General features: G+C 41.7%; 1 protein-coding gene across 4 annotated transcripts in view; it reads right to left on the bottom strand.

Moving 5' to 3' along the window:
* The window catches only part of PARVA (parvin alpha), a 63,085-nt gene extending 40,713 nt beyond the window's left edge, over positions 1 to 22,372 (bottom strand). The window contains exon 1 of one of the 4 annotated variants that reach the window (XM_032112484.1): positions 22,088 to 22,372. In XM_032112484.1, coding sequence (XP_031968375.1) covers positions 22,088 to 22,223 — 136 coding nt within the window. In that variant the 5' untranslated portion in view covers positions 22,224 to 22,372. Of the gene's footprint in view, positions 1 to 934; positions 995 to 5,369; positions 5,401 to 12,109; positions 12,135 to 22,087 lie in introns of those variants that run through there. The other 3 variants (XM_032112488.1, XM_032112487.1, XM_032112485.1) reach the window with 3 other exon arrangements.
* Positions 22,373 to 25,689: the final 3,317 nt, after the last annotated feature.

Raw genomic sequence — 25,689 nt, 5'->3', positions numbered from 1 at the left:
CTGGTGTTTATCCTGTTCGCTCTCTTGGACCGGTCCTGCCCAGGCAATGAAAACTTTTTCATCTTATTTCTCGAGAGTATTAAGAGAGATCAATAACTCTGCTTTATCTAATGGAAAATCTCTGGGGTCTTGTGAATCATGTTTTGGCAGCTTTATTTAGATGGAAATCTGTGCTCATCCCTGGGAAGTCTTGCTTTAAAACAATTTTCTGTAACATTCAGACTTCAGTTGATCTTTCAAATAATTTCTAGTCTGAATGAGTTAAAACACAGGTGAAGTTTCCCTGCTGAATGATCAGCTCAAGCACAAAACCTGACCTGACAGATCTGGATCAGTTTTAGAAGTCGGCTGCAAAATGTTACATCAGTGAGCAAGTTAATCCTAATCCAGGACCTGAAAGCTTCTGTTTTTCTTCAAATGTTTCCATTTTCATTAGTACTACAGGGCATGTCAGGCGAATCCTGCCCTTTGTTACTTGTGCAGCCCGATTGTAATTAAGCTAACAAGCCTGCTGTAGTACAGGATGGTGTCCAAACCCTTTTCATAGCTGTGGTTGCTCAGGAAGAAGAAAGCAAACCCTTAATTTGTCACTGAGGTAAGCATTTATCAACTGTGGGCACAAAGGAAGGTCAACACATCTCTGCTGTTTCAGAACTACAATGGCACTTTAAGCCTCCTGATACCACTTTGATGCAGACAATGGTCATTATCACTATTTCATGAATATGAAAACAGACACAAAGAAAAAAAAAGAGAATTTGCATGCAGCCTCAGAACAGAACAAGATTAGTGCTCAAGGGCTGCTGGCTCCCAGGCACAGGCTCAGAGCACTTCAGCAGCAGTTCCCCACACACATCACTCTCACCCAAATCCCTCCCCTCTCACCCACTTTCCTGATTAAAGCTGGTCACATCCTCCTCAACACTACTCTCACCTTGTCCATCTCCCCTTCCAAGGCCCGTGTTTGTTATCAGCATTCCAACCTCCCACTCTGGTGCTGCTCCTGCCACTTCCTCCCAACGGCTTTCCCCTTCTCCACCCTACAGCTGCAGGCATGGAGCCAGAGCTGTTATGTCCAAGTGATCTTGTTTTCCAGATCCCATGGATAGGTAAATGATGAAAAACAGTGCCCATGTTGCCAATCTAATTTATCCTATTTTGAATGCAGGTATTAAAAATATGAAAATTATTATTGACTCTCTCTTGTCCCACTTAGTGGCACCTTAGACTGACCGTTTGAACTTTGCCTTAGAAATCTGTTTTCCAATGTTAACTGCTGATTTTACATGACATCCTAGATTGAGTATTTCTCACCATAATCTCCAGCCTTCTCTGTTCTCTGTAAAACATTTCTTCCTGTCAATTTCTGAAAAGTCTTTAAACAATATTAGGAAGAGAATCTGATAGTCTACGCTTCTAGAAACCGGTGTAGGCAGAACCAAGTTTAAAAGCACTGCATAGGCAAAAGAAACTATTTCCTGGATCAATCAAAGCTTAGTGCAAGAAAGGGAAGATGTTGCCTTTAACAGTCAAAGGAATCTACCACCTTGTGAAAGGGCACCAGGCAGCCCAGCCGTGCTGAAGAACAAACAGAGGTTGTCAGTGCCTGGCCCCTCGCACGGCAAACCTGTTGGTTTATAATTACAGCTCCCTGCCCTGCCAGGGCAGGGGAAAGGCCAGGCCAGAGCCGTGCCCCACCACAGCAGCACCTGCATGCAAATGCGGCAGTATCAGCTTAGGGGCTCCGAAGGGAACCACTTGCCATAAGTAAATGCACTTTGACAGCAGCTCCTAATAAGAGGAAGGAAATGAGTGAGAGAAAGAAAAGTGATAGGAGACAAAAGGACTTTATAAACCAGGGCTTTATTGCTTTCATTTGTAGCATTTTCCCTTTGTTCTGTTGAGCCCTCCAATTCCAGATACTAAACAAAGGAGATACCTGTCTAAAAAAGTTTATTTCAACCTGAAACTGACTTGTAAGATGCTTCACTAATTCAACAGCCCATTATCAGGAGTAACAATGAGCTACCTCTAATTAATTTGGTGCAGCCTTTGCTTCTGATACCAATCAAATCAATATTAATGGGGAGTTTGTGCTCTCTCATTACAGCACAAAATGGGTACCAATCTTCTCATGAAGACTTTTGGACCATAAACTGTGTTTGAGGTCAGCGTAGTTGGCTTCTTCCCACACCCTTTTTTTTTCAACCAGGATGGAAAAACATATATAATGATGTGCTATTTAGTACCTGGATAAAAATCTACATTCAGGCTGTCCTACACTGAAAGACTGAAACCAGTTCAATATGAAGAAATCTCAGTCTAAGAAAATAAAGATTTTAGTAGCTCGCAGAGCTCAAATTAAACACTTAAATAGGTAACATTAGATATTTCTCATGCTGCCTCACATTTCTCTACTTATTTTTATCTGCAGGATCAGGCGCGTTAGAGAGGGAGGCCTGGTAAGAATTGCCTCAGCCATCATTCTTGGTTACTTACATCTGTGGTCAATTTTCCACACTTTCTTCCATAAAAGGTAAACGAGGCACTGTACTTGCAACAGGATAATCTAAACAATATGAACAATGTTACTGTTGAAGACCATCTGGCTCATCAAGCACAGCTCCAGACTTTTAACTCCTTGAATAAAGTGCGGAACCCCGCAGTGTATTTTTTTTTTCCCCCAAAATTCATTTTTAAAATGGTAAAAGTAGAGGTCCTGGAATCATGAGGGATTCAGGCAGGGAGAAAATTCAGTTTCTGGTTTTATCCTTTCTGTATCTTATGTATGTCGCAATCCAGGCTACAGACAAACACTCAGACGTCAAATTTTTCTACAAAAAAAAGCCCTCCGTGCACAACTGGTATGTGTGGGGTTGGCGTTTCAGAGGGGAGACAAGAGGGTTAAGTATTTCATAATTCACTTCAACCTAATGGCCTGATTCTACCACTTCTTAAAAGGTAATAAAAGTCAAAGAAGGGTCACCAGGAATTAGAGGAAAATCGGGGGGAGGGATAAGGGTGAATGCGACCAAAGAAGGCTTTTGCTAATTGTACACACAATTTCTTATCTGTAGACAAATTAGCAAGTGGCTGGTCCCTGGGAGAAAAATGTTAAAGCAGCGTAGGAACAAAATAACCTGGAAGAGGGCAAGCCAGTAGGGAGAAAGCAGTGATCCCGAAAGTCCAAAGAGCAAAGGAAGCACTGGAGCTGGCTGTGCTCTGGGCTCCAGAAGCCGGACCAAGCGTCTGTGCCTCAGTTTCCCCACCCACCCATTGCCAGGGGAATGGCAGCCCAGGGGAGCAGTGCCAGGATTCACCTCAGCGCCGCAAGGCGCTCTGGAATACAGAACGGCAGCAAGCTCATGGCTTACAGCAGGACAGCTCCACAGACATACAGGAGTTAAATATTCTTACTCCTCTAAAAGGCTACAGACTTCAAAACACACTTGTTTTTCAACTGAGCAACAGAAAGAATTGGATTTTGTCACGGGTCTTTGTTCAGTCTTCGCTCAGCTCTGTGATCTCTCAATTCTGTGATTTCTGTGCACTGAGCGGGTTAAAAAGCCCCGCAAGCGTTGGCTGTAACAGGACAGGGTTTTGGTCCTCAAGAGGGTTGTTATCCTCCAAAGAAGTTTTAATGGCATTATAAAAAAGAAAACAAAACAAAACAATAAAAACATCCAAAATAAAACCAAAAAACCCACAACCAACTGGTTGTTGAAATACTTCAATGCTTTTTATTTAATTTCTAAAAATATTTTTGGAAAGGAAAGCAAAGAAAATGAATTAGAGCATAGTTGGATTTTTTCTTTTTGTGTAAACATGAAAATTAATTCTCATATTCAGCGGTTCCTTGCTTTAAATTCTGCATCTTGCTTTAACTAGAAACATCACCCTATCTGGTTTCTAGGTAGAGCACACACAGGGCTGAACCTTCCCCTACAGTAAGTTCTTCCAGCCACTCCCAAAAACATGTGCCCACAACCCTTTTTCAAAGTCTACTCTAATTTAGATCTAATTTTCATTGAAGCTATTATATCATAAGCCCACTGCAATATGTACTGACATACATATGCTGAATTCTTAGCTTACAAAATCATTTTAACATGCAAGAAGGACTTTCTAAAAATTATTTTAAAGAAATAGTTTTTAATATATGCTCATGACTCATCAACTGAAAAAAAAGCAATGTTACAGTAAGCAAGATAGGTCAGGCAGTTTTATGATTAATGGGGTCAAAAAGTTAGAATTCATTTTTAAAACTTTGGTTGCTCACACTGAAACAATTAACCCTATCTACTGAGCACCAAGCCCCAAAAAACAATGCAAAATTTCAGAAAGAAGCAATACTATGTTACAAAACACTTTTGATGTGTGTTCCTCCACTTCAAAAACAGAGCAAAAGATTTCACCCATTTATCAAGAGATTTTCTGGGTGTAACTCTTCCAAAACAAATTTGGCTTTGAAGTATGAGATGTTAGAGTACAATGTGTAAAGTAGGCATGCCCTAATGGCTACTTTGCTGCAAAAGCATCCTGTTTTCTGCTGTACCAAATGAAAGTCCCTTTCCTCCTACTTAAGCTAATATTAGGACCTGAAAGATGAAAACAGAAGTCATTTGATCAACAAGGAATCTGCTGCCGAAACCTCCCGTACGTTAATGACAACAGCAGTTACAAAAGCGTCTGCCAATTATACTGTAGCTCTGAGAAAAATCATTCCTTTAAATTTATTTTGCTGCTAACTCGACTGAGTGCTCATGAGAGCGAGCATCAAATGCACTGTAAGCAGCTCCTGGATTTTAATTAAGAGCATTCCACAGGAATAATGCTAACACTTGCTGAGTGATAAACATATAAGCACTAATACTGTTCTGCAAAGCCTTAAATTACACGCTCCAGTACGTTGGATTTAAATCCTAGAAGACACTGGCACCAATTGCTGGGATTACAACTTTCAATTAAACCTAGAACTAAATTACTGGATTTCAAACCATTTCTTTAAGCCACGCCTGTCTGCTAAGCATTATACCACATTCACACTTAATAACCCTTAACATTTTTCATCAAGAAAGCTCAAAAGTTCTTCCAAATTTAATCCCCATCACCGCTCCATTTCACACATCTGGAAACTGAGGCACACAATAGTTAAATATCCCAAGCTAACACAGGAACCTGTGCCATGGCCACTGCTTTTGAAAGGGGCAACTGCACCTTGCTCCCAAACTTGTTGATCGTTCTCATTCCCACATGATCATCATCTCTTGTGCCAGTATTCCCATGGCCTTATGGTAAATTATGCCAGGGAAGAGCTTCAGATTAAAACTGAGGGGTAAAAGGAATGACATGCATACAAATTAACACACCTGAGTCTGTAGCCATTATTTATGAGGCACCTCTAGGTGGGCACCTTTCCAGACTTGGTAACTTGACTCAGCACAACAGAAGTCTACAGTTGCCTTTGAAAACCTCAGTCATGTTTCCATCTAATTGAAAAGTGATAAAAAAAGAAAGAAAAAAACCAAAATTATTTTTCCTCCTGATTCACGACTGTTCTCTATTTGAAAACGTGGTTCATTGCTTTTCTAAATAATGTTAGGCTTACTCAGACTAAATCTCACCAAGAAGCATTTGGCCAACTTCATATGAATTTCATATAGCAAAATACTCAAACTTTCTTAAAACCAAACGTCCATACTCTTGTCCACACCACAGCTGAAGAGCTGCAGGGATGCTGTGCATGGTGGAAAACTGTGACACAGGGGAGAGCTCTGCACCTGCACTTCCACACCCAGAGTGCTGTGCCCAGTTCTGGGCTCTCCAGTGCAAGAGACATGTGGAGTTTCTGCAGAGAGTCCAGTGAAGGGCCACAAAGGTGCTTAGTGACCTGGAGCATCTCTCATGAGACCCAAAGTCCCAAAGCTCTGGTGCACTCAGTGATTCTCCAACTCAGAAATGCTCAGAAGGTTCGACTATTGAGAGAACTGGAGAACAGGAGCACAGAACAGGACAAAGAATCGACTCAGCCATGTGTACCCTCAACTACTCTCTACATGCACAGACATCAAAAACTAATTCAAATTAAAGAAATCTAAGCCACATGAATATACACAAACACCTCACTCCTTTCCTGCACTCCTACAAAGAGTTAGATTCCTTTAGTATCCTGGTAAAAAGTAGTCTATTGCACAAATATGCTCTGGGCATAAGATCTGTCACTGATCAAAATTATTGAGAATGATTCTTTTATCTAATGTTTGATATATTTCATTAAGTACATTGAAATTCTTGTACACACCAGGAAGTAAACGGCCTGAGTATTTTGAGAAGTGTGAAACTAACATGTATCACTTCTGAGGAAAAAAATGATCCTCTCCTTTTCTAGCAGTTGTCATTACAAAAGCAGGTAGTTGCTGCAGATGAAATCCCTGAAACTGCACATTCTGGTCCATACTCTGTAGTAACTGCTTCGAAGCAAAAATAAAAACGCTTGGGTTGCTGCTTCTTGTGCAAAGTTTCCATGTCAGTAACAACAATGTATGTAACGCTTCTAAAGCCTGATGAACTCAGGAGGACTCTGCTAAACATAAAATCCCTTACAGTGCCTGGATGAAACAACTGAAGAAAACTGCTGCAGCTGCTTGTACCGTCTCTAGGTTTTGGCATTCATTATTTAAGTTCAGTGGAAACTGTTCAGCCTTGAAGTAGACTGACTCATGCACTTTAACTTCCAATTTCCTGCAAACAATCCATTAGTTTTTGGCAAGTTTCATAGTGCACAGTACTTCCCTGAAAAGGGCAGCTCCCAAACTCTTCTGATTTCAACAGCGTTTTTTGAGTTTGATGAAAGTAGAATTTGTACTCATGCCCTTACAAAACTGAGTGTGATCCCCACCTGAAGATGTCTGACACACTTACCAAAGGTACATGAATGACTTTGCTCAGAAAGATTCTCTCCAAATGTACTTGTTGGGACAAATCCTACTGGGCTGTACTATATGGGCATTTCTCAGAGAACACGAACTGACTTTAGACGTGCACTGTCAAGTTTTACCTGACAAGGAAAGCAAAAAAAAATATTTTCATACTACCTACACCTCCCCCAAAAGTACCCTACCTACTCCTACACTTCTCTGGTTTTATAGCAGCTGAAATGAGCTACTTGATAAGTAAATGCTAATTCTGTCATTTGTAGCTACAATGGTTTTAAAATTTATCATTCCCTTCAAATATTTTTTGTCCCCAAGTGGTATCTGAAATATGTCAGTAACTCAGAATGGAAAATAACTGTGGTATCTCAATCACCACCAGTTGGTAACTGTAGATAAATGTGGTCTAGTAAACAGTGACTAGTAAAATAATTCTTCTTCCATCCCCAGGATGCAATTATTTAAAAATGAGAAAAGAGATGAAAGCATCAACATAAGTACATGTGCCTACAGCTTTCAAAGTACTCAGTGGGATTCCAAATCTCCAGTTCAGCTGACACGGTAGAAGAGCTTTCCACACTAAAATTATTTTTTTTAATCTGTGCACCTTGCAGAGTGTGGTGCTGGAATCTTGTGTTTATCCACACTCTAAAAAAGCTACAGTAAACAGCAGCACAGATTTTCTCACCTCAGCATATCAAATCTCCATCTACACAAGGCAATCATAAATAGGTTGCACAGTTCTGTAGTTTTCATGTTCATTCAGGTCCTTAGCCCTCTCTCCAGGTACTGTCAGCAAGCACAATTTATTAACTGAGATCTGCAAAATACTCCACTCTTCACAAGAATTGACCCAATCTCATCCCAATGATTTCACTTAAGTGATACAACCACCAAATGGGCAGGGGCCACTAGGGGAAAGTTCACATGCAACAAACTAAACAAGAGGGTCTAGTGGCAAAAAAGTTTACAAAATTTAGAAGCAAACTCCAGGATGTTTTGAAAGGCTTGTTTAAAGTTTTTCAAAGTACATTGTGACTACCAGGGGATTACACATTGTGGGAACTTAAGTGGCTATGGCAGTGGAATTAAGCACCTAGACCCACTGTGTATTCGGGTGTTCAAAAGACACCTACCAGCAGCTCTGCAGGTGCCTGCACTCCAGCTGGGAAAGTCCAACAGGTATTTAATTCCCTGCTGCTGTACATGAACACTGACATAAACCTGACTCCAACAGCAGGTGCTTATTTCCCAGCTTCCTTTCCCAAGCTAGACTGGGCACAGGTATTCCACTATAAATAAGATGTATAAAGATGGCAGACCAAAGTTGTAATTATTTTTTTTACCTTTTTTTTTTTTTAATTACTGCTGAGGGTACCTTATTTTCTGCATAATTATGTGATGTTTCATAGCAATGCTAAGTTTGTATTAATTTCTTGGTAGGTGTGTTACTATTCTCCACCTCAGAAAGAACTCTTTCCTACCTTGCTGAAGCCCCTGGGATGTATCCCCGAAGACTGGTTAAATGTTCAAACAATTAGCATAATCCTAACCCTCTTCTTTCTTTCTTGTTTTTTTAATAGACTCTCATTTCCTCACTTTTAAATATGTGCAATTTCTTGCAGCTTTACTTAAGGTTCAATCTGACAGACCCATTCCCTCTTCCCACTACAATTCCAAGCCTTAACAGAGAATGTGCCTGATTTAGTCCTTAAGATCTGCTGTACTCTGACATGATCATGTATGCACCTCTTTGAGCACATGAATGGTTTCTTGACTTGTCTCCTTGACTTGCCTCCTTGCATGCTTATTGTTAAGCAGGGAATTAAGTGGTTTGTCAGACTGATCCCAAGTGCTTAGCATCTGAACAGCATGAAGTTTTACTCTGCTGAGTAAGAAAACATTTCCCAGAACTTCATCTCTCTATCCATGCTAACTGCCTACATACAACTCTACTTCCTTGACAAAAGAATAAAATTTACAGACATCCTTATCTCCCTGGGATAAGATATTTTTTAGTGAAACTGGAGACCAATGGTTTGAACCAGGGAAGCAAATGAAGCAGCGCTGGTACACTAGTCATCCAGGGGTTAAGCTAATTTGTTAGTGCCCTTGCTGTTTCTTGCTGTCAGCCACTGTGCATCCACTCTCTAAACTCTGAAAAGAACACTGACCTTTAATCTGTGGTATTAGTTCCTTTGACAAAATGGAAGATTATTTCTTTCTCCCACAAGCCTTCATGCGAAGCTTAGCCAGCTTCCATCTGGTCTGACTAATTAAATGTAAGTTAACATTAAGTTAAGAGCCAGCTCCAGCCCACAGACCTTCTATTCTGCAACAGCAGATTTATTAATTAGCTAAACTATTTGAGTATTTAATACCAATTTTTGATTACTTCTATTTTCTTCGCTGTCTCATGAAAACAGGGAAATGTTTTTGAAGATATCTTTGCATAATTTCAGTTCAGAAACACAAAACACCAAGACGTGCTAATAAGATTCTGAGCAGCCATAAACTGTCAGGTTTTTTTCTTCTGTATTTGACATGTTAATAAAATACCATCATAACAGTGTGAAGGATCTGCCTATTATGCACAAGATGTGGAATCACTGGAGCTGTACACTTTAAGCTGGCCCTGACCCACAATCTGGCCCTATATGTACTAAAACTACAACCAGTTGTTGTATTCCTTATTCAGTCAAAACCTTCTTTGACCCTAATGGGCGTTCTGTCTGAATGAAGAACAAAGGGATTAGATCTAATATGGGGAGCTACTAATTAGAATCATGCCCGCAGCTAACTTTTGATAAAATTCATTTGTAAAAATGAAAATACAAAGAATTTACTAAGTCCAAATGGTGCTTTGCACTGTTTTAACATTAACTCTGTGTAGGTCTGGTACCTAATCTATTTCACTGTATTTAACAGTAGATGTTAGAGAAGAAAACTATACACTTTTAAAATAAATAATACAGCAAATTTAGATTTATAAATTTGTTTTAACATCTCACATTACTTTGAGAAAGACTGTTATATCAGGTAAAACATTTTAACCTCTTAACCAAACCTTCTTTCTTTGGGATAGAGGCAAAGATCACATTAAGAAATGCTTTTTCTTCATATATTTATTTAATATAATGACTACTACTGTACATAAAGTATATTTAAAACTTCAAACCCCAGGAAATGTCTACCTAGCTCACATACAAAAAAAAAAACCAAACCCAAACAAAAAAACCCCCAAAGAAATCCGACCAATTAAAAGTCGTTTAATACAAAAACCGAAACTGTTTCAAGACATGCATCAGAGAGTTACAAACCAACAAAAACTGTGAATGGCACAAAGCTGTCTAATGGAGCAAGACTAAACACAGAAATGAGGAGACCACAGCTCCCTTCTACTTCTCTGCCTGCAGAAGATCACATGAGTGAATCAATTCACCTTTTCTGCCTCAATTGCCCCAAGCAGATGGTGCAGGCAGAACAAACGTTTTCCCTTTTCTGATCTCACCTTAAAATTCTCAGGTGTTTCAGTCAGATGAAGATGCTCTGTGTAAGGGCAGACTGTTAGGAGCTAATATTATGTTGGAAATAGAAATGGACAAGCAATTCACTTCTAAGAGACTCTGAAATCAAAAATGCTGTTTTATAGGGTGCAAGACCAACAACAGACAAAAAGCATTTCTGATTGTTTATAATATGGGGTTTTCTTATCAATTTATTCTGTTCTCTCATTTTAATGACCTGTTTCAAAAAAAACCAAACCAAAACCAAACCAAAAAACCCAAACCCTTTCTCATTAAGCTTTCAACCTCTGTCCCATCTTCTGCCTAGCTTACTTTACATTTGTGTTCTCACTGTACACACCAACTCTTGTTTATTTCCACAGCTTACCCAGGGAATGCTGTTCTACACAGAATTGTTACCTTTTACCCAGGCAAAAGCAGAATGTCTGATAAAATCCACTGGGGTAACTCCTTCAAAAATGAAATACAAGACCCAAAATGCAATCTAAATGTACTAGTCTGACTCTAAGGCTAGCCACGGGTTTCCTCTAAAGGCCATTAAGATTCAGCCCATTTTCAGAATACCAGACGTGCGCAGAGAACTGCTGAGCTCCATTCTGACACAGCAGTAGCTGATTCCTCTGAACTCATTGCTGGCACTTGGGCTGCTCACGCCAGCTTTCTTCGTGAACTGGAGCCACCTTGTGCCCTACAGAGCACCTGCACCCTGAGGTCTGCTTAGGAAAAACCGAGTTTACATGCTGGCATTTTGTGTATGAGACAACAACTAAAAAATACTTATTCGGCTTCTATATAAATCGTTTCATTTGGGAGTAACTGTTTGAAATCAGTTAAAGATAATTTATTTGTGGGTAACTATTTCAAGTCAGTTAAAAATGAACAAATTAATAAAGCCGCAAATCAACTGGATGCTGATTTTTTTTTTCCCAATTCAACCCACCACTGCAATAAGGTTTTACGAGTTATGCAAGACACTAAGTCACTTTGAACACTCGTGGTATAATGAGGAATACCACCACTATTTTCCAGTTTATTATGTGTTCTTATGTATGACTGAGAATTATAACAAAGCAGTGACAAGAATGCAAGACCATGAGCTGCTCTGCTGCATGTTTTACTTTGCAGTGAAACACTGAAGTCTCTTCCTCTGCAGTAATGAATTTGAGTGCACAGCATAAAAATGTTTAAAAATTCTGCAGTTCAGATTTGGCCTCTAGCCATAAAATTCAAATCCAGATTTCAAACATGCCTAAATTCAGAGTTGAATTTTTTTGGTCTCATTATAAAATAGGGGTCACATGAATCAAATAGGTCTGGACATACTTCCAGAGGCTACTGGGGCAAATTCTGACTCAGGGCCAAATCTACCATAGTCATGTTCTTTTGTTCTGACAGGATCAATATCAAATGTGTTGAGGGTACTGAGCCAATAGGTATTTCCTTTCCTTCCCAAAGCAAGAGTGATGTTCTTTATTCCAAGCACGTAGGACAGATGTGACCGCACCTTCTAATAAAATTAATACTTATCATTTAAACACATGAGACCTGACATTTCTTCTTAAGCCTGAAAGCATAGGCCACAAAAAACCCCAAACAAACCACAAAATCCAACCCCCTGAACTACATAGTTACAACAAAAAGTGTTCTGACCTTTTACCATTCTTCTTCTTCATGCACTCTGACGACAAGTTAGGCATATCATCTTTTGAATTCAGCTCTGCAATACATTATACTGCATTTACTCTGAGCACTCTGACACTCTGACATTATCATTATCTTCTTTTGTGCCCGACAGCAACTGCAGCTCCTATAATGCCATTATTGTAATTAAGAACAATCTGAACCATTGACAGCATTGCCTCGTTTGCTCTAGAATCCCCTGTGCATTAGTGTTCTTCTAAACCAATATTTCTCTATTAATAGTTTGCTACTTTAGAACTGCCTACGGTTAAAAAAAAAAAAAAATTAGGCCTCAGCCTAACTCAATGGCCAAAGAAAAAACTTGCTAAGAAAAAAATTAATGAAAGGCTGTGCACTGGCAAACCGTTACACTCTTCCTTACACTTGCTGAAAATGGATTCACACCCTGCCAACCTATTCAGGCCGTTACCCAGGTGAGGAAGCTAATTTTGGCTTCCTTCAAAAGGACCACCTGTACAGATACAAAAGAAAACATCTCTTCTCCCACTAAATGTACCCAAAGTACTTCTCTGTCTAAACTCTCCCTTTCATTAATCCAGCTCACAGTTGGATAAGCAGGGCACGGCAATTCAGACATTCTTGTCTGGGAAATTCTGACGTGAACTCCCAGCCCTGCAGCACACGTGCTCTGTAGGCTGCCTGCACCCCATCCATCTGTGTGCTAAGGGTGACACCTGCCTGTCCCTGAGCCAGGAACGTGGTCAGCCACAGCCCTGTGATCACCTAACACCCAGCCTTTCCCTACTGTAATTCCAGGGAAACAATCCACCGTGGGCTAAAGAACTGCAGGTGCAACTGGCAGGACAGGACTGACACATTAACATGGACCTCTTAGAATCCACAAAGCCTACGGCCAGGCCATCAGAAGCAACTTCAATTTTTCCTCTGCAATAAATGAGAAGCTGGAGTACCAAGTCCTAACAGAAAAGAACCCAGCAATCATTACGTGCATGCTGTCGGAAAAGGGAGCATCGCTGGTCACATGGAGTTTTATGTATTTTTAGTAGATGTGAACACAGGAAAGCACCCTATGAAAATGACCAAAGAAACGTGGCCAGTGGAAAAGAGCTGGTATCTCCCGAGGCAATTTAGATAGATGTAGTGGCAGAGTTTTTTTTCTTGTGAACACATATCCCATTAAAAAATTATGAACCTTATGCTAAAGAAACATTCAGGAAATTATAATGTTTAGGCTACTTTTGGAATTTTTTATTCTTTCAAAGCTTCTGCAGTATGAGATTGTATTTTCATGTCTGGGACATCACTCTACCACACCCTTCAGTCTCTGCCCAGAGCTGAGGAAGGGGAACAGTGCTCAGTGACAACTGTTGCATCCCCTCTCCTCCTAAAGTCCCTTTTTTCAAGTGGGATTTCATAGGTTTCACTATGAATAAAGGCTAATATCACCCATCACCGGGTCAGTGCTAGAGACTGCTCTACCACTCCACTGGAAGGGTAAAGAAAAGGAGCAGCTCTATGCTAAGCAGGAATCAGAGAAGCCAGGAGGACTTAACCATGACTACAACTACCAAGAATGACTCACAGAAATTCACACTCCAGGTGTTTTCTTTCACAAAAATAATTATCTAAGAAAAACGTATTGTCTACCATGGTACGCTATGTGCTGCTTGACACAAAGATCAATAAAAAGTCAGGAAGAGAAGTGCAAAGACTAAAAGGAAAGCAGTTTTGCTAAGTCATGACTTATGTCCTCTCTAATTTTGTATTAAAGCCACATAAATGATAAGAACATTTCATAGCACCACATGCAATTATTTCACATGGACTACTACAAAACTGAAAGGAAACCAGAGCATTTGGGAGACTGTAGAGCCTTGTTATTCAACCATGCAATTCTTTAATATTTTGAGTAAGATCACTGCTTGATGAACAGTGGCACAGTCTAGAGCCAGGTGCAGGATTTGGGTGAACAGATGGTGGCTAATCTTCCTAATACTGCTCTGCGAGTACAACTCACTCTTGACCAGTCACATCCCTGGTTTTTTTCTGGCCCTTGGCTTTCTCTGGCCTGAGCACAGCTTTTCAAGGGGTAGTTGCAGAGTAGGCTAAAGATTCACAAAAGGCTGTTGATCTGATTTTGCTTTTGGTCCAAGATATCTTTTGTTTCTATTTCAGTTTGGTCACTAAAGTGAATTAACTCACTGGGGCACTCAACACACACATACACACCCAATTCCAACAGGGACAAAGGTATTCAAGCCAAATAATGTTATCTATTAGTAAGTATTAGCACACCAAACAGAAAATGCATGATGATACATGCAGAGAGCACAGCTCTGAGTGCTTTGCTACTCAGTGCTCCAACTACAGCCACACACTCCAAAGCAGCACAGGAACTACTACGGGCTGGAGAAGGCACACAGAACACACGGAGAGCAAGCTACGCCTTCAGCCCCACCCCAGCCCCACATTTGGAAGAGCTGCAAGTGAAAATGTGAAGCACTGGAAAACATCCTGCCTTCCAGCTCATCCTCCCTCACAAAAAAATGAAACCACACTGCTTCCAGCGCAGCACTGACTGCACCACCTCAGCGGCAACTGTCCTTCCAGGATCATCTCCTTTTGGGTTGGCTGCAGTTTAGCTGATAAAACAGCTTAGGGATACAACATTATATTTGAATAGGAACTGGTGTGGGGAGGAAAAGGAAGAGGAAAGAAGAAGCAGATGGAAAAGCAACACAATTTTAGGTATACCTCAACCACTGGTTTTTTGAAGTTTCATTTCACAAAGAACTGTGTCCCTACAACTGCTGATTTCACCTTCAGCAACACCAGCATTTTGCTGAAAAAGACTGCAGAACTCTGGATTAAGTTATTAGGAAGCACTTGATCTTGGATACAGTGACATAACAAATAAACTGGACTGTCCTTAATCTCTGTGAGAAAGGCAGAGAGCCCAGTATTAAAGTATTTGGTCTGCTGGGAGGGCATCATTCAATGGTTGTGAAAGGCATGAAGAAAGAAAAATTAGGATACATCCCAGAGATCCTGTCCAAGGGAGATTTCCAGAGGCACAGACCTGTACTTACAGGAAGCTGCCTTTAAGGTGAGGGGTTTCAAAGATGTAGAGCCCACAAGCAGTAATCAAATCCAGTAAGAACTTTTCTCTCAGCCAGAACCTTGGTCCCTAGTCTTCTCTTACCTTCAGGGCAGATTCCTTCAAATGCTACAGGAAACATCAGAGTTCTAAAACCCCAGATTCCTGACAGCACACTCACTTCACTAAGGATGAAAACCTCATCCTCAGTTGAGTATCTCATATTTATTCTACAGCTTTACTTGGTTATATCCACATTCACTCTGCAAAGTGGATACGTGCTTTTATGAGGATGATATAAGGGAATGCATGTTTTAAATCTGGAGATGTAAAGAAAAAATTAGCACTGAAACAAAGGTGCATCAGTCTGAGCTGGTCTCTAGCTGGTTTGTTTTTTTTTTTTCTTTTCCATGGCTTCATCCTGTAATCTGAAAGCACTGGAGGCTCTTCAACCACTTGTTCAGTGCATGGTTAGTTTTAGCTGAAACCTCAGCTCAGAACACGAAGGAATTATTTAAATAGGAAAAACTCAGGAAATAAAAGGCATACTTCTGCAGCAGCTGACTTCCCCACGTAATTTAGGCTGCTTTTGCAAGTCAAATGCAAAGACGGAGTTCAGTGACTCTATTGCTGTCATGCAGGTAGTCAGAAAACAGTAGAATTCATGGCTGTTTTGGGTCAGAATAAGAGCTCAAAGCCCAAGGCCCTGGTCCCTGGTATAAATGCCTTCTTTACAATACAAACAGGGAAGGGCAAACCAACAGAATTTTGTATAAGTTTTGTAACAGCTTCATAATCCTAACAGATGCCACAAAAAGTATGATTTCTGAACACAAAATGTCTGTGAAGGCCTACGTGATTCATAAGCTGGCCACTGGAGACACTGGAGATTTTGTGCATTTACGATCCACCCAGACCCACTTTTAGCCCCCACCCCCCACTCCCTTTAAAAAACATTTCTGGCATCCAAAGCATCCCACAGCAATAAGTTTCAGAAATTAATCATGCACAGCCTGGCTCTGTGCATGCAGGGGTCCTCCGGCCTCCAGTGAGACAGCTCCACAGGCTCCTTTGCCTCATCTCTGACACAGATGAGGTTGGCAGTGCTGTGCCTTGTCAATACTGTCAGCACACTTCATATCCTGTGTGATCTAACCCTTTGCACCTGCTAGGAGGCACTCGCAGAAAGCAGGCAGGGATACACTCGGCTCTACCATGATGACTCTGGATATTGACTCAATAAGCTGTCTGGCAAAAAAGCTGCACCTGGGACTCACACGTTCCTGCAGATTTGATTGCTGTAGGTGAAACACATGGACCAAGCATAACTGGACTGGTTGAAACAATGAACTTTTTAGAATAATTTTAGGATTATCTTTTACTTTTGAGATTCAGAAACGCAGTCACAATATTTTCATGCCTTCGCCTGAACCAACTGGAGCCAGAGGCTATTAAAAAGAAGGGGGGTAAAAAATGCTCCATCCCGGCAGAGCTCGGCTCGACAGATGCCGAACAGCCTCAAGCAGGGCGGAGCTGTCATCTACATTTGTGCCCGGGAGCTGCATCTGCAGGGCGATCGCCATCCCATCCTGAGCAACAGTTGGGTGTTCAGCTACGCTTTCAGAGGCAATTATCTTCCTTCCCACCGAGCAATCCCTTCCTCCGCCGCCACACAGGCCTCCCCAGACATCCCCTGACAATTCGGCTTCAAAGCACGCAAACAAAACCCCGTGCTGTCCTCCTGAGGAGTTCCTCTCCCACTGCAGATGTGCTCAGAAGGCTTGAAGCAGTGAAATGACAACAAACAAAGCAAGTGGACCTCCCCTGTATTTTTCTGGTTTTCCACGTTCCTTCCACAGAACAAAAGTATTTTATCTACTTAACAGAACTTGCTCTAAGGCAATAATTACTTCAGTGGTGATGCTAACAGGTTCTGTCCAGCAGCAGCTCTGCAGCTGTCTTTAATGCGCCTGTGGCAGTACACCAGGGACACAGAAATATAGGGAAAAGATTATAAGCACATTCCAGTTGCTGTGCAGTGAGGTTCGTGGTAAAACACGTTCATGTCAGACAGCAAAACCGGCTGTTCAGCTACTCTGATGGCACTAGAAGGCCGAGGGGTGATGTACTGATAAGCTGCAGTGAAAGACAGAATGTGAAAAATATTGGTAAGAGTGACAATAAAGCCTTTCGCATGTCTTCCTTTTCGCAAGAGACACCACATGCCATCTCCTAAACACCAGTATGAAATTAGCATCCAGTGGTTCATTTTCATGCTACATTTTAATGCTACACATTAGCAAATATGATGGTAGGACACAGATCAGTTCTTCCCGCTTATGCTTTAAAATACCGCATCAGGGGAGAGCAGAAGAGAAGAAAAGCCTGCAGAGTGTTTCAGCCAGCCTAGAACCTCTCACACAAGAAACAGACAAGCACAAACATCTACTGACATAAAAACTAGTCATGTGCATTAGTTGTGCAGTAAGTTGCAGAAACAGGTCCAAAGAAAATGAGTCAATTAAATATTAGCAGAACACTTCTTGTATACCATGAAATAGATTTATTTCATATAGGAAAAGGCCCAGAGCAAGACCAAGGCATGATCTTTCTGTCAGTGAGTCACACAGCAAAACATTTTACTCAGGGATTCCAGAAAGACAAATGTTTTACTTAAAACACCTGAAAAGCTTTCATCACCCTACATTTACTGTTACGTTGTATTCTTAGATTTTTCCAATTTCATATTATTACATAAAATGCATGAAGTAAAGATTAAGAAAGTTAAGGTTATTATCAAAAACCACCAGAATCTACAGTATTTTACACTGTTAACATACTCTTCCCTGAGGCACTCAGAGAATACTGCCTACTGTGACCCCACATATGAAAATTAAATCAAAACAAGACATACAACACAAAAAGAAGAATCCTAAGTGGAGAATGGCAGAAAATTCATTCTTTCTCCTGCGCATCAACCCCAAATAAACTAAAGAGCAGTGAAATTATTAAAATTGATGTCACATCAATTGGGAAACTGACTGAGCCCATACAATTGCTCTCCACCAAATTCACGAGTCCAAGCTGTCTGTTTCCCATCTGCTCCTCTGCAATTTAAGCAATTCTGAACTTCACTCTCTGTTCCCAAATGTGTCACAGATTTATTAGCATGTCAGGGGCCAATTCTTTACATTCTCCACTAAGGTAAGCTATTAGGGGGAGCAAATTTTCTGTGTTTATAATTGCCAGCCCAGGAAAATTAAAGGAGGACAATCACACATGACCTTACTAAACCCACCATGAAAAATTCATTAGATAACACAACCCCCCACACACACAGTTACTTTTTTTAAAAGGCCATTCTGTTCTCTTCTTACATGTGTTTAAAGACAAGTTTAGTACACAGTACAGACTACTACAAGGAGCTTACAAAAAATCTAATTTGTGTGGGGTTTTTTTTGCTAATATGATGAGCTCCACCATACATCTGAACCCCTGACAGATAAGGACTGGGATCCTTCCCTAGCATATATGCGGTGGCCCAATCTTTAAATGCCTTTCAGCAATGAAGGGGGATGGAACCTTACTAAAATCTACAAATAACTTTTGCACACCACAGTTCAGTCTGCAGACAGGCCATCAAATATTCTAGTATTAGTTCACAATTCTCTCACCACCTAAAAAGCTGATTTAATTAATTCCAAACATACTTAATAATTTGTAATTTTGCTACCTTAACAGAACATATACACCATTTAAAGATGCAGCTGCAGATGCTCTCACAGGGAAGACTGAAGTACAATGTTCTCATCCTTGAATTACACCACTGGCAATGAGAGATTGTAAATGAAAACCAGACTAAGGCTCTACATGACAGATGACAACATAAACAAATCTGAGCTCTAAATTCCAGATTTTATCAAATATTCTCTAATATTTAATCTGTTTTCCATATTATCATATGTCTTCTGTTATGACTAATCCCTGCTTACATCATGTGTGATATCTCAAGTATCTCAGGTTACTCTTTGTTTTGGTCAATAACTCATGCTGTTATATTAGAGAACTCATTTCACTTCTCTAGACTGCCCTCACCTCTACCACTGGTGGACCTCTTACCATCGCCAAGAACATTGAAATTCATAAGCTAAGGTTTGCTATATTTTTTTTTATATATTTATACATATATATTAATGTCAATACTGAAATCCCATTTTATGTTGTATTATAAACTATTTTTGTGACATCTAAAACTACATAAACTTTACTCTCTTCATAAATTATCTGGATTACTCTTCATCATAATGTCACTTCAGATCCTAAAGGATTTTCATCCTTGGTATGGTGGAGCATTTTGGCAATAGCTCTATTGTTGTAATATATAAAAATGTAATTCTGACAATGATCAAAACGCCTGTTGCTGCCATAAATACAAAACTCACAGATGTGTAATCATGTATCACCTACAACAGTTAACTACACACATAGCAGAGACAGTACTGAAGTGGAACCAGCATCGTCCCTACAAGAGATAAAATATCTTTGCATTATTAAAACCCACCAGTTCTTAGCCCTTGTGGTAAAACACTGGAGTAAATCAGTAAGTTTCTGTCCTCTATGTAGCAGCCGAATTTACACCAACTGAAAGACATGGAAATTTCCAGTTGTCCCTCATTTATCCTGACTTATCCTGAACATTTTCCAATACATCCTTTGTGCTAACAGTTGAATAACCACATGCCCTCCTATGACCAAGACCCATCTCCATAGGAAACCTGCCACAGGTTGGTTAAAGCAGGAAAAAACCCCCAAAGAACAGAGCCTGGATGAACAAGCAATCTGACCTCTGAAATTCCCAGCTAGGCTTTAAAAACACCTGGAGCTCTACAAAAAAAAAATCAGCACAGCTTAAGACAGAACCTATGTGTGCCACAGCCAGCAAGGAAGAATGCTCGTTAATAGTTTGCAAACTTATATTTATTTTTAGTAGAGAAAAAATTAGGAAGTAAGAAGAGGACAGGCTTCACAGTAAGGCTGAAGCCATCAGAATGTGTTAAAACCAACAAATCAATAAACAGAAAGATAAGACAGAATACTATCAATCTCACCCCTACACAGACTTCCACCAGAGAAATGCCATAAACACACGCCCAAGTAAAAAGGATACTAAGGTGAATTTAAAACAATACTTGTTTGTCCATCAGTAAATAACGAAGTCCTTACTAAGTTAATAAGTAACCCCAAACTCTCTAAACCATTGTTATTTTTAGACAGAAAACTGGGAAACACAAAAGACAAGGACAATGCAGTTTCAAAATTTCAAATGGCTAGACAATGATAATCTGCAGGTGCAGATTTTAATCAATAAATGTAATACATTAAAGTAATTATAAGAAATATGATTTCACAGAATACATCTTTCTGTAAGATTACAAAGATTGTGGATAAAAGTAACTGCTGCCTCTAACAGTTTGCTGGAGATTTGTTGAGTTCAAACATCTGTCACTAAGGAAAATAGCATTTAATAGTAAAAACAATAATAACAACAATATAATGGACATAACCAAACTGCAACAAATAGGCTCACTTAAAGATCTCTAAACATACCTACAAAATGGACTCATCAAGGAAGAGTTACTAATAGTCACAAATACTCAAGCAGAATAATGTAAAAAACTTGGTAACTAATGACGTTTGTCATTCTTTACTATTTCATCAACATCTGATCCATCTGCAATGACCAGAAAAAGCCAAACAATGCGAGCATAATTGTGCAACATGGATTGAATTGAAAAGCAAGGCCATACATCACGGAATGATGATGTGATAGCTACAGAATGAGGGGCTGTACTCTCCCAAGTTGTGTCATCCTTGTTCACAGCACTGGTGCTACTCTGAAACACAGTGTGCCTGGCTTCAGTGCTGAGCACAGTACCCTTCTTCACAATTGCAAGCAATGAATGTTGCTTGAAAAACCGTTTTGAAACGACTGATACTTTGGCTCTATTTGCATCACATTTAAATTAAAATCAGCTGCGAAAACGATGGGTGGGCGAGGTTAAATTCCAATTCCCTGTCTCACGGGATTTCATACAGGCATATTCAGCGGGGGGTGGGTATTAATTCACGTGTACGGACAAAGACCCAGGCAACATGTTGTACACGTTTGGCGTTCTGTAAAGGTTCATTGTCGCAAGGCTAAAGTCTTTTGCTCAGCACCGGGACAACTGCGTTTCGAGCCCCTGAGGAACGATCACTGCTCTGAACATTACATCAGTCGTGCGCATTACGCAAGTTTCCCCGAGCGCTGTGTGCGGACCACACCGCACACCAACACAACGCGTTATGAGTCACGGAGAGCTGGAGCACCGGGTTTTTGGATGTCCGCACCGCAACTGCGGAGGCAAAACCTGCTGAGGGAAAATCCCCGTGCGCTCCCAGGCCTGCGGGGCCCGCCTGGCCCGCTGCGGGCAGCGCTCCTTCCCCGGCCGGGCCCGCACGGGGAGCAGCGCTGCCCGGCCCCGCACACAGGCTCCGCACACAGAGCTCGGGAGCGGCCCCGCACACAGGCTCCGCACACAGAGCTCGGGAGCGGCCCCGCACACAGAGCCCGCACACAGAGCCTGGGAGCGGCCCCGCACACAGAGCCCGGGAGCAGCCCGGGAGCGGCCCCGGAGCGGCGCCGGCGGAGCGGCGGGGCCGGGGCGGCTCCTCCCTCGCCGCTCGCCTGCCCACCCCACCCCGCACGTCCTTCCCCGCCAGCCCCTTCCTCCCGCTCCCCAGAGCCTTTTCCTCTCCTCCTGTCTCCTCCCTCCCTCCCCCCATAGTAAGGTAACTCCCAGGAAATATGCAAACCTGTTAATTTTTACCTTCTTTGGCTTTTTTCCTCCTGGCCAGCGTGCCGCCGAGCTTGCCCAGGAAGGAGTCATCCTTCTTTCTGGAGGGGGGAGATTTCGGGGTGGGGGATTTGGGGGAAGAAGGGGATTTCTGCGGGGAGGTTGCCATGCTGGGCCGGTCGCCGCCGGCGCTGGGGGACGGAGCAGACGGGTCCGAGGCCCCGGTGCCGTGGGAGGCTGTTCCCGGCTCTGAACGGAAGCGGAATTATTTCAAGCATTTGAGGCAGCTCCTGCTCCGCTCTCCCGGCTCTCCCGCTCCTTCCCTCCCTCCTCCCGCCCGCCCTCCCGCCGGGGAGGGCCCGCTCCCCTCGCACGGCTCCCGGTAGCCCCCGGGCGGTGCGAGAGCCGCGCTCCGCTGCCGGCTGGGGCACGCACCGCGTGTGGGGGCCCGGCCGTACCCGGGGGCGCGGGGCAGCGCCTCGCCCCGGGCTCCATCCTCCGCCCCTGCGGAGGAGCCAGGCGCTAACTGGGGCTGGGTGGGTAAGTGCCCCAGGGTGGGTGACCACGCAGAAGGGGGCCAGGTAACGTGGGTGCCGAAGGTCAAAGATAGACGTGGACACAGTGTCAGGGCTCACACAGCTCAGTTCATCCACAGCTACTCCGAGGTGAAGGCCCTGAAGGATAGGAGGGTCCCTGCTGCCAGCAGATGTTTCTACATCCTGTGCTCAGCACTGATAGAAAAATAGAATCGTGGTCAGGGTTGGAAGGGACCTTAAAGATCACCTAGTTCCAACATGGGCAGGGACACCTTCAATTAGACTTGATTGTTCAAAACCCCATCCAACCTGGCCTTGAACACTTCCAGGGATGGAGTGTCCAGAGCTTCTCTGGAGAGCTTGTTCCAGAGCCTCATCACCTTCCCAATAAAGAATTTCTTCCTAATATCTTGTCTAAACCTACACTTCTTCAGCTTAAGGCTGTTTCCCCTTGTCCTGTCACTACCTGCCCTTGCAAAAAGTCCCTCTCCAGCTTTCTTGTAACCACCATTTAGGTACTGGAAGGTGCTAGAAGGTCTCCCTGAAGCATTCTCCAGGCTGAACAACGCCAACTTTCTCAGCCTGTCTTCACAGGAGAGGTGCTGCAGCCCTCTGAGCACCTTGGTGGCCTCCTCTGGATGCGCTCCAACAAGTTCATCTCTCTCTTGTGTTGGGGCCCCCAGATCTGGACACACGAAAGAACTCATGAAGTAATAAAGTGTCACTGAATAGTTTGCTGCAAGTTAAAGTTCAAGCTTACTACATACATTTCAGTCTTGATAACATTTTGCAAAGCTCTTTTGCCTGCAGTTTTCAGCTATGTCTGTGGTGAGAAGCAGTGGGCATTGTCACATCCACTTCTACAAAACAAAACAACTGTTATAGTCAGACCAGTATAAAAAGCCTGTGGAAGGAAAGGTGACTTAACACGATAGATTGCCTATACCAATGCTGCTTTGATTTGCAGATGAGCAGCTTAAGGGAGAAGTATGTTTAAAACAGATAATTTGCTGTGACTGGTTCAGGAGGCATCCAGGACTGGAACAGCATTAATGTCATCTGGATGCACTACTTTCACTTACCACTTAATCACTTGATTAACAATTCAGGCAAAAAGCCACACACACTTCATGCAAATATCTAGCTATCCATTAGGCATAATAAGTGAAATGAAATTACCATGAGGATATTTCTAAATCAGCTAATAATTGTTGTGTTTTTACAAGCCGGTAACATTGGTTAGCTGATGAGGGGTAGACATCAATGCCTATTTGTTGCATGCAGTTAGTATGTGCCCTGGAGAAAAACTTTATTCATCCATCCTGCCATTGGTTATAAGCAGGAATGAGCCCAAGCCTCAGCACAATCCTTTCCTTAATGTTTGCTCTCTGGTTCATAGCACCAGTTACGTTTAAGCTTCTTGTCTACGAATTTCAGCCTGAATTTCACTTCTTATTCTCTTTTTACAGAAATGCTGCTTATACAGTCTATGTATTAGGAGATGAACAGTTTTGAATAATTTTTAAGAACATAATAAACGACAATTTCGAAAGAAGAAATACACACATCAAACCCTTTAAAAAATATGCCTGTAAATCTGTGGCATTTACAAACAGAGCAGTGACCCAACTAAATCTCCATTTGGAGCCAAATGACTATACTATATATGGATGTCAATATAGGATTTTGTGGGCATAGAAGAAGAGAGAGCACTTTGGCAAGCACGAGTGTGCTTGCCTTTGTACCCCTTTGTTTGTGGTAAATACAGAAGGAACAAGCCAGATACCTCCCAAAAAGCAATGGGTACTGGGCTGTGCAAATACAGCATAGTCAGAATTCAACATGCATTTGCCAAGTCCCTCACAAAATAGTTGAAAAGACCCAGAATCTTTCCTATTTCTCAACACTCAGTATATGTAAATTAATGATAAATACAGTATTAATTATTTAATAGCCTCATGAACTATGGTAGTTTCACGTCGCAAGGGGAAAAAATTAAATGAAACCATGTGTTTAAGATGAACTTTATCAGATCTGGAAACTCGAATACTGTGTGCTTTAAGTAATGCTGCTAAAGCAGCAGCCAGACCTTAAGTTTAGAGTTTTGATTTGGGGTTTTTTAATGGATTTCTTTCAGGATTTATGTGCAGTTCATTGTGTATAACATTATTGCAATGTTTTTCCAATTGTGATGTTTCTCTTTGAGGATAGTTACAACATTTTTCCCCTGTATCTTAAATTTAGAATTACGTATGCTACCTTTTTTTTTGTATTTATCTAGGAATATACCTGAACATATGGCCTTAAATTAATATTGCATTCATTACAAAAGGATTTATAGATAAACACAAGGTCTAAGTTATAGTAGCTTTGGGGATGGGGTTTGCTCTGCTTTGTATTTGACAATGGAACACTTCCAGGATCATGCTCCACAATCCCAGCACAGGACACAGCAGTCAGCAGGCTGCTGTTCAGGCTGGCCCTGCTGCACCTGGTATAGAGAAATCCAGAGCAGACCATGAGAGCTCTCACCACGTTCCCTGTCAGCGTCTTGTTCAGACAGATGAGCCAAACATTACATCAAATTAATTGTATCCTGCTCACATATGTACTCTTGCCAGGCAATAAAAGGTAGCTAAGTCCCCTCCCCACCACACTTCAAATATTTCTTGTTCACCTGCATATCTGTCCATGCACAGCTGGTTTTTATTTCTTTTAATATGAGGCTCAGAATGTTCAGGACCAGAGTTTTACTTTCCCAACAGAACAGAAGAGGCAAGGTATGTAATATCCCAACCACGGGCTAGGCTAGTAAGAAAGAGCAGCCAAGCTGGTTAAGACTGTGCAAGAAATCATTCACTTGCCTTAGAGTGTTCCCCTAGCATTTTTCTCCTAGGTGTAGCTCTGCTCCAGTCTTTTGACCATTTGGTCATTTAAAGAATGGAAGTGGAATTTTTAAAAGCGATTTATCAACTTACTGCTACTGCTTTGCTTGCCTACAGGAACACCCTTTGCTGACTTCAGGAAGAGGAGAACTAGACCAAAGTCTACACATTTTGTTTTCCTAAGTACCTGCAGTCAGCCCTGTACTATGCCAGC

The sequence above is a fragment of the Corvus moneduloides genome, chromosome 6 (assembly GCF_009650955.1).
Source record: "Corvus moneduloides isolate bCorMon1 chromosome 6, bCorMon1.pri, whole genome shotgun sequence".
In the NCBI taxonomy this organism is placed as follows: Eukaryota; Metazoa; Chordata; class Aves; order Passeriformes; family Corvidae; genus Corvus; species Corvus moneduloides.
The sequence above is the reverse complement of the archived record's forward strand: the minus strand, read 5'-3'. Positions and strand labels throughout refer to the sequence as shown.